Source organism: Octopus bimaculoides, chromosome 9 (assembly GCF_001194135.2).
Source record: "Octopus bimaculoides isolate UCB-OBI-ISO-001 chromosome 9, ASM119413v2, whole genome shotgun sequence".
Lineage (NCBI taxonomy): Eukaryota > Metazoa > Mollusca > Cephalopoda > Octopoda > Octopodidae > Octopus > Octopus bimaculoides.
Window position 1 is genome coordinate 96626495 of NC_068989.1, and position 16941 is coordinate 96643435.

Below are 16941 nucleotides of genomic sequence, written 5' to 3' on the forward strand. Positions count from 1 at the left end.
ATATATATATATATATATATATATATATATACTTACATGTGCGAACAGCTATGCTACATGGCAGTGAAGCATGGGCTGTGACAGCCGAAGGCATGTGTAGAGTTGAAAGAAATGAAGCTTGTATGCTTTGCTGGATGTGCAACGTCAGTGTGCATGTTTGACAGAGTGTAAGCATCTTGAGAGAAAAATTAAGCATAAGAGGCATCAAATGTGGTGTGCAAGAGAGACAACTGTGCTGGTATGGACAAGGACAGCTGGGTAAAGAAGTGCTGATCTCTAACTGTGGAGGGAACCTGTGGTAGAGGTAGACCCAGGAAGACATGGGACAAGATGGTGAAGCATGATCTTCGAACTTTGAATCTCACAGAGGCAATGACTGGTGATGTACTGTGCTCGAGAGGACTTGATAAGCCAAGTGCAACCGTGCTGGTGGCATGTAAAGAACATTTTTTGAATGTGGGGCTTCACGGAGGCAAAGTGGCTGAGTTTCCTTTAAGTGTTGGGCCTCACAGAGGCAGTGACCAAGACCTTTGGCATTATGCTGTGCTTGAGAAGAAGACAGATCAAGCCGAGCAAAATCACAGTCATGACAGATAACGGTGTCATGCAAAGTGGCACCCATACTGGTGGCACATAAACACAATTCAGTGTCATGCAAATGGCACCTCTGTTGGTGGCACACAGAAGTACCCATTACTCTCCATGCCAAATCAGACTGGAGTCTGGTGCAGCCTTCCAGCCTGCCAGCCCAGTCAAACCGTCAAACCCATACCAGCAGGGACAACAGGCGTTAAATGATGATGATGATATATATATATATATATATATATATATATATATATATATATTCATATGTACATTTATGTATGATGTCTCTGTTTTACTCTGATGATACCATAATAATAATCATGTGGAATATCAACATTCACTCACACACACACGTATGTATGCACTCATTCATACATTCTCATGTATGTATCGTGACTGCTCCATCTTCACAGATGATTGCTGTCTCTTTGTGCTTCCTTATTGTCAGTACATACATATGCACAAACACACATTCTATACGGCAGACTTCTGTTTAATTTTGCATCTACCCCCAGAGGCGAAAGAAAAGGACATTTGCTCAGGGTGCCATAAAATGGGATTGAATTGAAATCCATGTGTTTAAAATTTCTCACACACAAAGCAGCAATGGGTTGGAAGAGAGTATTGTTTGTCTACTGCTACAGTAAAAAAAATGGCATTGAATAAAACAAAAACCACAAGTTAGACCAACTTATTCTTATATATTTGTAATGCTATTACATTGTGATGCATTTAACATTTATTCTATCTAAACTTAGAGTTTCATTTTTTTTAAAGTCTTTTTTTTAATATTTTCTTCTAGTTTTACAAAGCAAATTATTTTGGAAATTACAAAATAAAAATCGGTAACTTTTACTGATTTACCGATTTTCTCCAAGACATATTTTATGTAGTTTCCCTTGCTTTTTTGTATGTTTATACCAAAAATCTGTACTGTTACGTATTTAACAGTATTTTTATTTTTCATTTTCTTTATATATTACACAATATAAAAAAAGTGGAAACTTTTTTCATTCATTGTAGAGGAAATGGGAATCGATAATTTTGTTTATTTAAATTTTAGTCTCATCTGACATTTTATTTAAATATTTCTAGTCTATTTTATCATTTGTAGTGAACTAAAATAAAAAAAAATAAAAACAATAATAATAAAAGACTTTGTTACTTTGTAAGTTAAGTTTATGCAATTGAGTTGATGAGGGAGCTTCTAGATGGCAGCTTTTTCTAATGCTGCTTGAAACAGCATTTCAAATAACAGCCAAATCTCTCTCAAATGACAACTTCCTATTTTAAAAAATGCACACACACACTCATGCATTGGATAATGTAACACAGTATAGAATGGAATTACAGGGGACAGCAGTCGGGATGCTAAAGACTGGAATTTCAACCTATTCTCATGGGAGTATGTTTTGGTACGGGAGGCACACACACACATGCACACATGCACACACACGCACACATGCACACATACATGCACACGCGCGTGCACACACACACACATGCACACACACACGCGTGCACACACACACATATGCACACACACACACACGTGCATACACACACATACATGCACACATATGCATGTGTGCTCTCAGAAATATACACATATAAATAGAAAGAATGAGAGAAAGAGAAAGTGAAGATTTTAATTGTTGTTCTGTATGTCTGTCTGTCTGTCTGTATATATGTATGTATGTATGTATGCATATGAAAACGTGTGTTCATTAATTTGTTCATTCAAATCTGATTATACACTTTGTCACTGGTAAGTTTCTTGGAATGAGATGATTGGATGCAGCTGACTGGGGATTGAACCTGTTTTGGTGACAATATGCTTCAGTACTGGAGGTGAACACACAAACGTGCATGCATTCGCAGAAATATATTCACAGAGAAAGAGAGAGAGAGAGAGAGAGAGAGGAGGGAGATTTCAATTTATTAATTAAACATTATTAATATAAACACTTTCTCTTTTCTCTTACACTTGAAAGAGAAGTGAAGGAGAGAATGAGAGAAAATGTGAAACATATCATATTAAAGGTGTGAGCCAAACAGGTAATGCCAAACAGGTAATGCCAAAATGGTTGAGCAAAAAAAGTTCCTTGCTATATTTGATTCTTTAGATAGCAAAAAATATATTTCTGAACAACTGCATGTAACAGAAACTCTGAGATGTGATGGAGAGAAGCATAAACATCAAATAATTTAAGTCTTTTTGTACATATTGAGCAATGCTTCTTCCATTTGTGTGTGTACACACGCACACATACATGCACACACGTACACGCGCGCACACACACACACGTACTTTTGTGCATGAGTATGAGAGAAAAAGATGGAGATGTGAAGAATATAATTTTGAAACCAATGATTCCCCCTTTACTTAAAAGCTAGCATGAGTCATAAACCTTCCAGAGATTTGGTTGTCAAAGTGATATTGGTTCCAAACCATCTTCTCTATAGAACTTGCTATCAAGATTAAAGATACGTATGTGTATTTATATATTCTTATACGTGTGTATATTAATGTATGTATTTATATGTATGTGCATGTGTGTTGTGTATATATATATATATATATATATATATATATATATATATATCTTGTGTAAAGAACAGGAATTGAGAAGAAGATCTGATAGCAAGAAAATTTCACCTGCAAAATAAGCTGATGCATTGTGAGATTTCGGCATAAGACTGCTTATCTTGGACTAATCTTCAGATAACAATAAATATAATAAGAGATAGTGTTTGTTCTTATTGATCAGAAGAGAATACATTATACTTTTAAATACAGTAGTAAGGCCCTGCATACAGAAATATTTGAATACAAAACTGTAGTTCTTTTATATATGTGAAATGAAAACAGAACAAAATATAGTACATACATTGCGAGGAAGAGGTTTAAAACAGCCAACCGAGTGGTTTGGGGATCAGTTTCACTGCGTGGCAGAGGCCTAGGTGTGCCAGTGTGGTTAACGAGCTTGCTTCCCGATCATATGGCTTTGGATTCAGTCTCACTGCACAGCACCTCTTCTGTTTTATCCTTGGCCAACGAAAGTCTTGTAAGTGGATTTCATAAGTGGAAACTGTGTGGAAGCCCACCATATGTATGTGCATGTGTATTGCAGGCATTGTAGATTGGTGCAGTTCTCTGTCTCACCATCTCCTGTCAAACTATCCAACATGGCAAACATGGTAAATGATGGTGATGATGATGTAGTATGTGTGAATGTAGCCATGTGTACTCTTGTTTAGACATCAGGTGATGGCTGTAAAGGAGCATCACCATTCTACAAGCAGGGTCGTTTGATCCCAGTTTTCTGTGAAAAATATGTCTGACCATGGAGAAACATTACCCTGCTTCAAAACAGGGGAAGATTAGTGACACCAATGGATTTCAGCCATAGAAGATCTGCCTCAACGAATTCTGTCTGACCCATGCAAGCATAGAAAAAGGGACGTTAAAACAATGATGATGATGATTGTTATTCTACTACTGGATGACTGAATTGGTAGAACATTGAATTTTATTCCTGACAAGTATTTAGTTCTGCATAAGTTTGAATGTTGTTGAGGTTAGTATTGCTTCTTATGCTTCTGGGGTCAATAAAATTCAGTTGCATCAACCCCAGTAAATTACAGGTTCAGATTTAATTAACTGTTCCCTCCTTTCAAAATGTCTCACCTTGTACCTATGATAGAAAGAATTATTATGTTTAAGACCAAAGGAAAGCAACAGAGATGGCAGAATAATCATTAGTGCATTGGACAAAATGCTTAGAGGCATCTTGTCCAGCTTTTTGTTCTGAGTTCAAATCCTTCAGGGGTCAACTTTACCTTTCATATTTTTAGGGTCGATCAAATAAAGTATCACCCAAGTTCTGGGTCTGATGTAATCAAGTAATCCCCTCTCCCTAAAATGTCTGACTTTGTGCCAAAATCTGAAGCAATTTTTAAGAACATTAGTTTGGTAAGATCTTTAAGGTGTTAGATATCTTTTGTAATATCTTTTTCGGTCTTTATAGTCTAAGTTAAGGACCTACTAAAAGGCCAATTCTGATGTCCTTCCTTCTGTCTATGTATTGAAACCCTCACCATACATTTCTGACTTTGTGTAGCATCAGACAGAAAACGTTTCAATATTTGTTGAAGAGCTTTGTGCCCTGATTTCAAATCTTGCTGAGGTCAACTTTGCCTTTCATCTTCTCCGGGTGAAAAAAAAAAAAACACAATATCAATCAAGTCCTGGGGGTCTGTGGTATTGTTCAACTTCTTCACTCAAATTTCAGGCCTTCTCTCTCTGTTAGAAACATTTGTTGTTGTTCTTGTTGTTGCCGCCTCTGCTGTTTTTGCTTCTACTCTTGTTTTTATTGTTATTTTTATTTCTCCTGTTGTATTCTTCAAAATTATTGCAGATAAAATAAGTAAATTAGTTTTATTTTATTTTTCAATAAATATATCTTTCAGACTTTGCAAAATCCAGGATGGAGATGTTGTTTGTGATCCTATGTGTGGAAGTGGAGCAATTCCAATCCAGGTAAAAAAAAACAAAAGTTACCTTTCTTCTATTTTTTATCTTCTATATTTCCATTATGTTGATAAAATCTTTCAGTTTCAAACCTTTTACTATTAATCCCTCTTAAACCACCTCTGATTCTATGATTCAAATACCTTTTTTTTTTAAACTTTACATTTAGATTTAAATCTTCCATCATAATTCTGTTTAATAAGTGGTCTACTAATTAGTATGTTGGGCTTGTTACCATAAAGTTAGGGCCTCAAATCCTGGACCAGGAGATGTCCTTGAGCAAGGTACTTCATTTTGCATTGTTCCTATTGAGCTGGATGAAAAATAAGTGCTAACCTTGTGCTGGCACAATGTGGTGGTTTCTGTGCTTCAATGACCCTAAAAAACTATGCCCTCAGAATGCAAGATCCTGGATAGATCAAAAGAGAAAGGCCAAACTAATATGGCATTTGCATAGGGCCAACACCTCTACCTGATGACAATTCAAAACCAACACAAATTGAGAGAGAAAGGCCTTCTCTCTGAGAATAGTGAGGATGGATTGGCTACACCTTACAACCCAGAGCTGAGAACAATGGAGAAAAGTCATAACTGGCCTATTGTTCCATAGCAAGTAGAGTACTTGAGTGAGGAGTAAGTTGTGCTGGTGTAGTCCTTTCTCTCCTTAGCTTTCATAGCTGAGATTTTCAGGTGAGAGTCAGGTGTGTCTACTTGAAACTACCTTAGGTACCTAATTAAGGAAAACATCAATCCTATTTGCTTGCCAGTACAGGTAGTGTGGGTTACTAGGTTCTAAATATCAGACTCCTTCCAACTCTTGATTATTTTCACAATTAACTCACATGGACAGTGTCTTTATTTATAGATGTGAAACGAGTAAAACATTCAGATTCAAATTCTAAAAGTTTTAAAATTTAAACATTTAATCATAGTTTTAAAGAAGAATTTTTTTATTCAGTTATATTTCTAAACACCTGCTTAATAATGAATAAAATTATTTATTTTAGTAAATCCTTCAAAATTCTTGATTATTTTGAAAATTAATTATTGATACACCTGGAAAGTGTTTCTCATTAGAAAAATCATAATAAAAAAGTTTAAACTTTGCAAATGACTTCAAGGCTTTAAAGATACATGAAGTGATTGATGAGGATGTGGATTCGTTTTTTTGTAATTTTCTTTCGAAAGAGATGAGGATGTTGTTTTACCTTTGTTTTATTTCACCTGCACATGATGATTTTAACATGAAATGAGCATTTATTTTAATATAATGAGAGGAGAAGGACAAGTACCCAGGACCTTTCACCTCTCTACAGGTGTTCCTGAGGAAAGGGAAGCAAAAAAGGGAAATCATAATACATTGGTTACTTCTATAAAAAGTATGAAAAATGTTGAGTTCCTCTTAAATCAGAGACTTGGTCTGAATACTGGCGCCAGTCCTGGGCGTCTTTAACAGAGCAGACTCTGCTTCAGGCCTCCACAAACAAGTTGTGTTAGTCATTACATCGCAGCTAGTCTTTCAGTTGAACTGAGGAAAAAAATGCTTTCATTGTTTGTGTTTTTTTAATCCTTGCTTCTATCTGTCAGCCACGTTACAGTGAAGTAGCACTGGTTTTTGTGTTTCTTTTCTCTTCCCCTCTCCCTCAAAAGAAGACCAATAAAAAAAAAATTAACAAAACCAACCTGTTGCTGTGATTGACATTTTGGTACCTGTTTACAGTTAAGTAAAACTGGACCACTTGGGAGTTAGGTGGTTCTAAAGGGTAGGAAACATTTTGGCACAGCTGTTTTGGCACCACCTATTCCAATTGGCTCATTCCAAATTCTAACACATTCTATTCAGGAATGCTTTGGATTTTTTCAAAGATAATTCAAAGCTTTAGACTATCGAAATACAAGGCTTGAGCAGCTTGGAAACACGTTACTCAAATTTTGTTTCACACATTTACGAAATCTAAAATGAGATTATGACTCTTTGTTCATTTGTTTGTATGTTTTACATCTGTTTTTCCATGCTGGCATGGGTTACACAAATATCCAGACATTGTTTCACTACTGAATGTCCTTCCTGTCACTAACCCTTGCCTAGTTTTCAAGTATGGGATCTCTTTATAGATTTTCGATGACACAAAGGGATCAGATGATTTGATGACTGGAGAAATGGCAACAACACAGCTTGAAGCAGCTGACACAGAGTGAAAATCTAAACAAACATGCACACACACACACACACATGCACACACACACACAGACACACACACATGCACACACACACACACACACACACACACACACACACCAGGATTCTTTCAGTATTGGGGTCGATGGTATTGACTTGCCCCTCCCCTCAAAATCGCTAACCATGTGCTTAAATTAGAAACCATGGTTGTTGTCATTTTCAGAAGAACTCAAAAGTTTATCTCAGGAATTTCTTGTCTGCTGAGGGAATTTCATTAGGAGAAGGGTTTCGTTATTCACTTGCCTAGTGTTTTTTTAAGGCTGTGTCTGTATCAATATCCACACGTGTGTGTGTATGTAGGTATTTATATTTGCAAAGCCGTTTGTCTGTGCATATGTTAAACACTCACTGTATATGTGTCTCAGAGCGTGCATATGTTTACGTGTGTATTTCTGTTCACAAGATTATTTTGTATACTTCTATGTTAATGGTTGTATATGTGTTTCTATGTCCATCTGTCCTAGGGTGAGGTATTATAACAAAAAAACAAAAAACAAAATTGTCCCATTATTTATTCAGACCAGACCAGCCGAAAAGACTCTACTCTTTCATCTTAAGAATGTAAGAATAAAACAAACTATATCTTTGAGAGCGAATAATCATGTGTTAAGTTCAACTTCAAATATACATATATACATTTATATATATATATATATATATATGCATATGTGTGTGTGTGTGTGTGCTTATACATATACAAACATGTATACCTATATATATATATATATATATATATATATATATATATATATATATGTTTTACTTGCATAGAAACGTGTGTGTGTGTAATAAGAAAAGCTGAAGCTATAATCACATTAGAGAAAAAAGAGGGTTGTTCAATGTTGTTGATAAGAAATGTGCATGTGACGTGGGTTGGTTTTGATTAAATGTTATAAAAACAAATTTCATTCATCAAATCTGTTTTTATGGCAGGATTAAATAATGATTATTCTCAAATGGCTGTATTTCCTGAACTGCTTACACTGAGTGAAACATCATAGATATATATATATATATATAAATGATAAAAATAGAAATAGTTACAGAAAAAAATACTAACAATAATAGTAATAACATAGCAGTAGCAGCAAAAAGAAACAAAAGTTCGGTTAAACGAGAACTATAGTAAATGGAATTGGAAAAAGTCAACAGAATAGGAGACCAAGAATCTAATAGTAAAATAATTTAGGTTAATCTATGTGCAATCAATAAAATGTAGAGAACAAAGAAGAAACTGACTGTACCTCCTGACCAGAGAAATTACATAATATATTACACTCTGGCAAATTACAGGCTATGTTTTTATATGATTGACGTTAATCTTAGAGTCTTGAAATAAAAATTGTGGATTTCAGGGAATCTAATTTCGTGGAGTGCACCCTCTGCGCTGCCTTCACTTTGGCATCATTTGTTTGTGTTTTAGAAAGCCCAACCCACACAGAAGTTTACAGATCTCCTTTGTTTCTCTGCCCCAAATAAGCAAGATGTTAATAAGCTAAGATTATATTCCATGGGTGTGACAAGTTCAAAGAAGCTATGTCTGATTACTTAGAATGAAGAATTTATAGATAAGTCTGCTCAAAGAGTCACAGGCATAACCAAATATGGACAGGATGAGGAATGAAGAGGTGTAAAGACGAGCAGGAATGAAAGAAAAACTAACTCCCAGAATGGAGAGACGAAAGTTGAGGTGGTTTGGCCACATGGAGAGGATGGATGAAGAGTGGATGGTAAGGAGGGTGATGAAGGCAGAAGTGGTAGGCAGCAGAACCAGAGGCAGACCTCGGTCTGTGTGGATGAACGGATGGAGTGAGGGAAGCTTTGGTGGTCAGAGGTGTTGGAGTGAGGGAGGCTTTGGTGGTCAGAGGTGTTGGAGTGAGGGAGGCTTTGGTGGTCAGAGGTGTTGGAGTGAGGGAAGCTTTGGTGGTCAGAGGTGTTGGAGTGAGGGAGGCAAGAGAGTTTATAAAAGGTGAGAATGCTTGGAGAGTGTTTGTGGATGGATGAGTGAATTTGATGTTGCTCAAAGGGATACGGAACCAGAATGATGCTGCAGGGGTAAACCAGCATATGCTGTTGGGCCCCACTACTGATATTGGGGATTACGTTCTATGCCTTGACCTGAGCATAGGAAGGGTCTCGCTTCTTTGAGCTGGGAAATGAATGGAATGCCTGGTGTGTGTCTTGTTGTGGCCACCCCCTCCCAAAAAGAAAATGAGGAATAAGCCTGGGTATATATATATATTGATGTAAAGACCAACCAGAATGTAAGCTGGCTTAAGGGATAAATATATTAATTTAGGGATTCACAAAGTGGGTTCTAAGGAATCCCATGACTCTATGAAAAATTACAAGGGTTTCATGAGGTGTTGTTTAAAAATATATCTTTACTGTTTACTTGTTTCAGTCAGTGTACTGTGATCATGCTGGGGTACTTCCTTGGATGGGTTTTGTTCCACAGTCCAATTCCTGAACTTGGTGATATGTTGTGATCTTGAGCAAGGCACTTCCTTTCATGATGCTCCAGTCTGCTCAGCTATAATGAGTACCAACCAAGGGTTGGTGTATCTCTCTCTCTCTCTCTCTCTCTCTCTCTCTCTCTCCCTCTCTCTCTCTCTCTCTTTTCCATCTAGCTGTCACCTCTTAAATGTTCCATTTAGTCATGGATGGCAGAGTCAAAGAGGCTGTCTATGTCTACTTGGGACTAAACAGGTGTCTAAAACAGTTAGTATGTTACCAATTCCTATTTTCCCACAAGAGAGTGTTCACTGTACTGGTTCTACTAATCTATTTATCATATTCAAAATTAGTTAGGCACAAGCATGGTTGTGTAGTTAAAAAATATTTGCTTTCCAGCCATATGATTTTGGGTTCAGTTTCACTGTGTGAACCCTTTGGCCAGTGTTCTTCTACTCCAGCAGCAGGTTGACCAAGATCTTGTGATTGGATTTGCTCAACAGAAACTGACAGAAGCTTGTCATATACATAAGTGTGTGTGTATGTCTGTCTCCTTGTCTTTACATCATACTATGGTTATAGCTGGATGTCCCTGTCTGGCCATGAGGAAATATTACCTTCCTTGTAAGTTGTGGGGCTTGGTGCCAGGAAGGGCATCCAACTGTTGAAAATCTGCTCCAACAAATTCTGTTTGACCCATAAAAACATTGAACAGTGGACGTTGAAGTCAACAATTCAGGTTTCAATTCCAGTTTCTTTCAGTCTTTTAGGTAGCATTATGAATGTTGTGTCAAGTGCACCGATTACTACAGGAATAATTATTGTCTTCATCTCCCACATTCTCCTCAGCCTTCTGGCTAGATTCTGATATTTCTCAAATTTAAAAATTTCTTTGGTACTGACTTCCTGACACCTAGGGCAAAGAAATTCATTGTATACATTGGTAGGTCATTAAAACAAACACACCATATTGTTCATTTACAAAGAAAAGTTATGTGATAGAAAAAAAAAGAAAGAAAGAATAAAGGAAAAAAGATAAATTTAAAGCAACAATGTTCACAGCTACAACATTCATCTCAATATGTGTGATGTTAGAACAATGTTTTGCACTTCTAGCATGGATGGCAAGCCAGGGATCTTTCTCAAATATTATTATCATTGAATGAGAGAGCAGGGCCTGCCATCAAAGTGACACGGGGGTAACAAAAATGTGAAGCCCAGTATACCCATCATGACTCCCTGTCTGATAAGGGCACACCAGGCACATGCATCACTGCCATATGTGCGCGATATGGTGATCTCATATCAAGATAAACCGTGCATGACCTTGCAGGTGGGGCCCAGTTAGAATTTTCTTCAGGTTGAGTAGACCATCCTGCTCAAAAGGTCTCTGAATAAGGTTTGTTTAAGGATGATGAAAACAACTTCAGTTGTGGCTACATGGAATTGATTGTATAGTCCTTTCTTGCATAATTCTTCTTCATGTCCTTTTTTGTACTTTATCCTTTGTTTTCCCTTTTTTTCTCTGCTCTCAATACTCTTTCATTCCTAACTAACATTAGCAAGGTTTCCTTACTTGGGGCTAGATATCATCTCATTAAGCTCTCAAGTTCGATACGCATGCAGCCTTCCACACTTGTCAGTTCCCTTCCTCCATTTGCTCTCTTCATGTATAGGCAATCAGTGTCTGCACATGGATGATGGACTCCATGCATCATTAAGAGCTTTCTTGACTTCCTATCCATCTTCTTTTACTCTTCTTCTGTCCACTTCAGGATTCCAGCATCATGCAAACTACTGTGACTGCATGCGAGTTTATTGCCAAAATTATGTTTCTGGCATTCAGCTTTGAAGCCAATATTTTTCTCACTTGCCTCAAGAACTCTCTTTTTGTCTTTTCTTTCATGTCGTGGTGTTTGATTCCATCTGCCTCAAATATTCCCAGGATTGTGGTTGAATTGCCATCATCATTTCACCACTTGGCCACCAGATGCCTTCTGTCCTGGCAAGCTTTCCTCATCCCATCACCATCATAGCACATTTTGAGAGTCCAAACTCCATCCTAATATCATTGGAGAAAATCCGCAGTTTGGACAAGGCTGTCCAGTTCTGCCTCAGTTTTTGGGAACAACTCCAAATCGTCCATGAATAGTATGTGGTTCAGTTTTCCCTTAACTCTTCCCAGATCAAACCCCAACTTTGTTTTCTGTAGTATTTCACTCAGTGGGGACACACTGCCCTCCTGGAAGATTCCTCTCTTGATTATACATCCAGCGAAGGATACCAGCTTCATTTCTTTCAAGCCTACACATGTCCTCAGCAGTCGCAGCCCATGTCTCACTGCCACATACCATGACTGCTCATACACATGCGTCATACAGTCTGCCTTTCACTCTGAATGAGAGACCCTTTGTTACCAACAGAGGTAGGAGCTCTCTGAACTTTGCCCAGGATATTCTTATTCTAGCAGCTACACTCTCAGAGCATCCACCCCCACTACTCACTTGGTCACCTAGGTAACGGAAGCTATCAACTACTTCTAGTTTTTTTCCCCTGGCATGTAATGGAATCTGTTTTCTGTGCATCTTTGGTGTTTATTGACCCTGTCCGTCTGCCATGCACAAAAACTATCTTCCCAGTTAACCTTCCTGTACATATACATCATAATGCTTCCAATCAGTTAAGATCTGAAGTCAATTATAATGATTATTATTATTATTATTATTATTAAACTAGTACATTCTTGCAGGTGTTTTATCTTGAGGTTTGGTAATAACAAGTCTCCTCAAATCTTCAGAATCTTTCTAAGGATTCTTGCAGAACATAGGACAGTACTTTTCTGCAGGTTGACAATGTGAGTTTCAATTCCAGTCTCAATCTTTTAGGTAGAACTTTGGATGTTTTGCCAAGTGCACCAATTACTACAAGAATAATTGTTGTCTAAGTCTTCCAAGTTTCTTAAGCTCGCTAGCTAGATCCTGATATTTCTCAATTTTTTTCTATTTCTTTGGTATTTACTCTGCTATCAAAGCGAATTCCAAAACCTATGATCTTACCCTGTTTGCTATTTTTGTCCTCTATAATCACATCTGTCCTTTTTGCATCAATAGTTTGGTCAGTCTTTATGGGGGAAGTCCCACAAGATCTGGTCGTTCTCATTTTCCATCACAACCTCTGGTTTATATGTCCATACCACTTTCCTGTTGTTTTGGAAACCACTCAACTAACATTCAATTCCCAGACCAAGTGGTGCATTGTGTTCTTGAGCAAAACACTTCACCTCACATTGTTGTGCAATCACTTCAACACCTGACCTATGGTACACCTTGGTGCACCTGTTCAGACAACATCGATTCGATGGAAAGAGATAATGTGTGGCAGGAACATTTGAACGAATCATTTGCATAGGTCGTATGACAAAAGCTGAACAGTCATACATCGTCTTCGACGGCAAAGTCCGTCATTATTACAGCAGTCATATTGATGATGTGGGCTTCCACTGCCCGACTAAGGAGGGCTGTTTCATCTGTTTTAGGGGTGGGAGGTGTTTCAATTTGAGTGGTTTTGTGTATTGTATTGATTGTATTTCTCTCTAATCATATTACATGCAGTGATTATTTCAGCTTTTGTGTGTGTGTGTGTGTGTGTGTGTGTGTGTGTGTGTGTGCGTATGTATGTGCAAACACACACACACACACAAGGGTATCAGTCCTGACACTTTGTCTATATATATTTGCCTGATTATTGTTTTCTTTTGTTTTTTTGTGATTCCTTAAGCATCTGTTATTAAGGAGACAGTAATGTTTACAAACCCAATATACTGTATATCATTATTCTCAACTTCTTTTACAAGAGACAGTACACACCCCACACACCACCACCATTTTGTTTCTTTCTTTTTCCTAGAAATACCTTGTCAACCATTGGAACTGTTGCCTCATTAAGGAGATGTATTTTCTTTCCCCAGAAGGACTTAGGCAATAACATCTGGATGATTTAATCTCTTTGTCTCTACGAATTGGCACTTTCTCATTCTCTGAGACGTTGTTTTATTGTGAAATTTTGCTTTCTTTTTCTGCTTATATCCCTTAATAAAATGCTTTTGAATAGCAGGAACTTCTTGTACTATGCAATATCAACAGAAATCGGGATATTTTTGCATATATTTATAAATATTTTCTAGTTACATAAGAACCCATTTCTTTATACTTTTGGTATAGCTTTTCTTTGTCGGCATTTGTGTGGTGTATTCTATAAATGTGGTTATTATTTCCATTCTTTTCCTGTCTAGTCTTGCTAATTCACTTAGCTTCCAGCCAGAACAGTTAGACCACTGATACCTATTATCTTATTTTTGGCATTTTTCTCAGTTTTAACTATTAATCTAATGCATCAAAAATATTCTTTCCTAACCTCTCCTTTTCGTGTGTGTGTGTGTGTGTGTGCGTGCGTGCATGCATGCTGTATTCTGTCTACTTCATTAATTCCTAAGTATTTCCAAGCCTGTCTTTGGTCTAATTCTCTTTGTTTTTTTTTTGTTTTTTTTCCTGCTAACATGATAATACTAGTTTTTATTAATAATTCTTTGCTTCAATGTTGTCTTAGTGTCTTTTCCCGAATTCAATTTTGATGCCAATTTCCTCCACTGAATCCTTGCGTCAAGTGTTTCCAGTCATTTGTCAACCATACCACAGTTTGAAGTTTTCTATATTGTTTACACAGACAGACAGACAGATGCATATTTAGGAGATAGTTGATCGTAATCCCATAGCACTTGCACTCTTTTCTAATCTACTTTCATATACTGGTTAAAGATGTTAACATCAAACACAAAAGAAGAAACACACACACACACACACACTCATAAATATCTAAGCACAGGCATGGCTATATAGTAAGAAGCTTTGCTTCCCAACCACATGACTCCCAGGTTCAGTCTTATTTTGTGGCTCCTTGGGCAAGTGGATCTGGTAGACAGGAACTGAAAGAAGCCCATTATATCTATGTCTATGTATGTATATATCTATGTGTCTCTGTGTCTGTGTTTGTTCCCTGCCACCACTTGACAACCAGTGTTGGTGTGTTTACACTCCCTATAACTTAGAGGTTTCGTGCAAAGGAGACCAATAGAATAAGTACCAGACTTTAAAAAAATTGTTCGACTAAAACTCTTCAAGGCGTTGCCCCAGCATAGCTGCAGTCGAATGACTAAAACAAGTAAAAGATAAAAAGGTATATATATATATATGTGTATATATATGTATATATATAGGAATTGAAACCCATTTCTGGTGCAGTTTTTTGCCTTCAGAGTGTTGAGTGAAGCATGAGCAGTGCTCAAGACTCTTGTTTCCAAAATGGACCAAACAGAAAAATCCTATGAGTTGAGATCAGGGCTTCTTGCAGGCCATACCTCCTTGCCTATGAACAAAAGAATGTTCTTCTGAATCCAGTGTTGTGTCTGTTTGGTGCTGTGGGATGGTGTTGAGTCCTGTTGGAAGCTCCAAGGTGCACCTTAAAAGTGCTCATTCACCCATGGAAGCAGTTCAGCTTCCATAATGTCACTAATGTATCGCTGGGTGTTAATTTTAATGCCTGAAGGCACAAAAATGAGGGGAGATCTTCCAGCAGCTGTCACAGCTACCCAAACCATAACTGATGTGGATTTTGACATGGATTTATGAGTCTACCTTTGACAGAGCCAGATACACTCCAAAGTTGGTCATTCTGGGGTTTTACTGTCTGATCGATGTCAAATTTCCTTTCGTCAGTGAACACCCAGGTTGAGTAGTGTGCTTTCAGCAATCTGACGCAGGATAAGACGACTTTTCCCCTGTCTCACGGCCTTATAAACTTTACCCCCTCATAAGCAGAACAATAACAACAACAATAAGAATGCAAAAACCAAAAGCAAAGATTCTTTCGACTGGTTTCCGTTTTCATTTTAATGCCTGAACCTAGATGCAAATATGACTGCACAAGGAAGCAAATGATAACAGAAGGATAATCTATCGACTGCAGGAAATATTTCATAGGAATAACACCAGAAATGTTCCACCATAGCAGCTAATGAAGATGACATTATGTACGTGTGTGTGCATGTGTGTTGCATATACTTGCATATATGCCATATTCACTCCCACACCCCCACACACCTAAAGGCACATATGACTGAGTGTGCGTGTATAGGTATATATATATGTATGTATATGTATATATATCTATGCACACACACACACACACACACACACACGCATTATACACACATGTATTTACCTCTCTCTCCCTATATAAGTGTGTGTGTGTTTATTTATACTCACGCATTCACACATATATGTATGTGTATGAGAGAGAGAGGGAGAGAGAGAGATGAGGAAGCCAATGAAAGAGATTATATTAATGTGTTTATATTTGTGTGTGTAGGAAATCTACATTCATTCTATGTCCATCATAATCACTCACATTAATCAGATACAACACATGTTAGACTTACAATCATAATTAGTCTTGCTTTGACACTAACTAGATGCTAGTTTATTAATTCTTCATATTTATTAGCATCCATGGCCAACTTCCAACCGATTATTTAAGAGACAAATATTCAGTGTACATTTACCTGAAGTTTTCTCTTCATTTGCAACTGCTCTCATGGTTGTCTGCATTATTCTTTATCGTCCTTCAGTTCTAACCGTTTCTGTACTTGCATATGGAGTTAATCATACAGTATGATACCGTAATTCCTCAGGCATTTCATTGAATCTTATTCACAAAAGACTGTTACAACTTAGCATCCATTTATATATACATACACAATATATATATATATATAAGCAATGTTAAATCTCTGAACGAGGTATAAACAGTAACTGCACGACAACATGAAGTATATTTGCCACTTAAATGTGGATAGACCCTAAGGGTGAATGCTACTGTTGCTTTTAGCCCCAGGAGAACATCTCCTCCAGCTGGCTATTGACATTCTTTCTGTGCCCTGTCGGTATTTGCAAAAGGACAAAGGGTAAATACCCAGTTGTAGAAGGTGTTCTCCTGGGGCTAAAAGCAACAGTAGCATTCACCCTTAGTGGTTAGCCACATTTAAGTGGCAAATATACTTCATGTTTTATAT

General features: G+C 37.3%; 1 protein-coding gene across 1 annotated transcript in view; it reads left to right on the forward strand.

Annotated features, from left to right (window-relative positions):
• The window catches only part of LOC106876489 (tRNA (guanine(6)-N2)-methyltransferase THUMP3), a 1024452-nt gene that overhangs the window by 781009 nt on the left and 226502 nt on the right, over positions 1 to 16941 (forward strand). The window contains exon 4 of the mRNA XM_052970899.1: positions 5062 to 5131. Within this exon, the coding sequence (XP_052826859.1) occupies positions 5062 to 5131 (70 nt within the window). The remainder of the gene's footprint in view (positions 1 to 5061; positions 5132 to 16941) is intronic.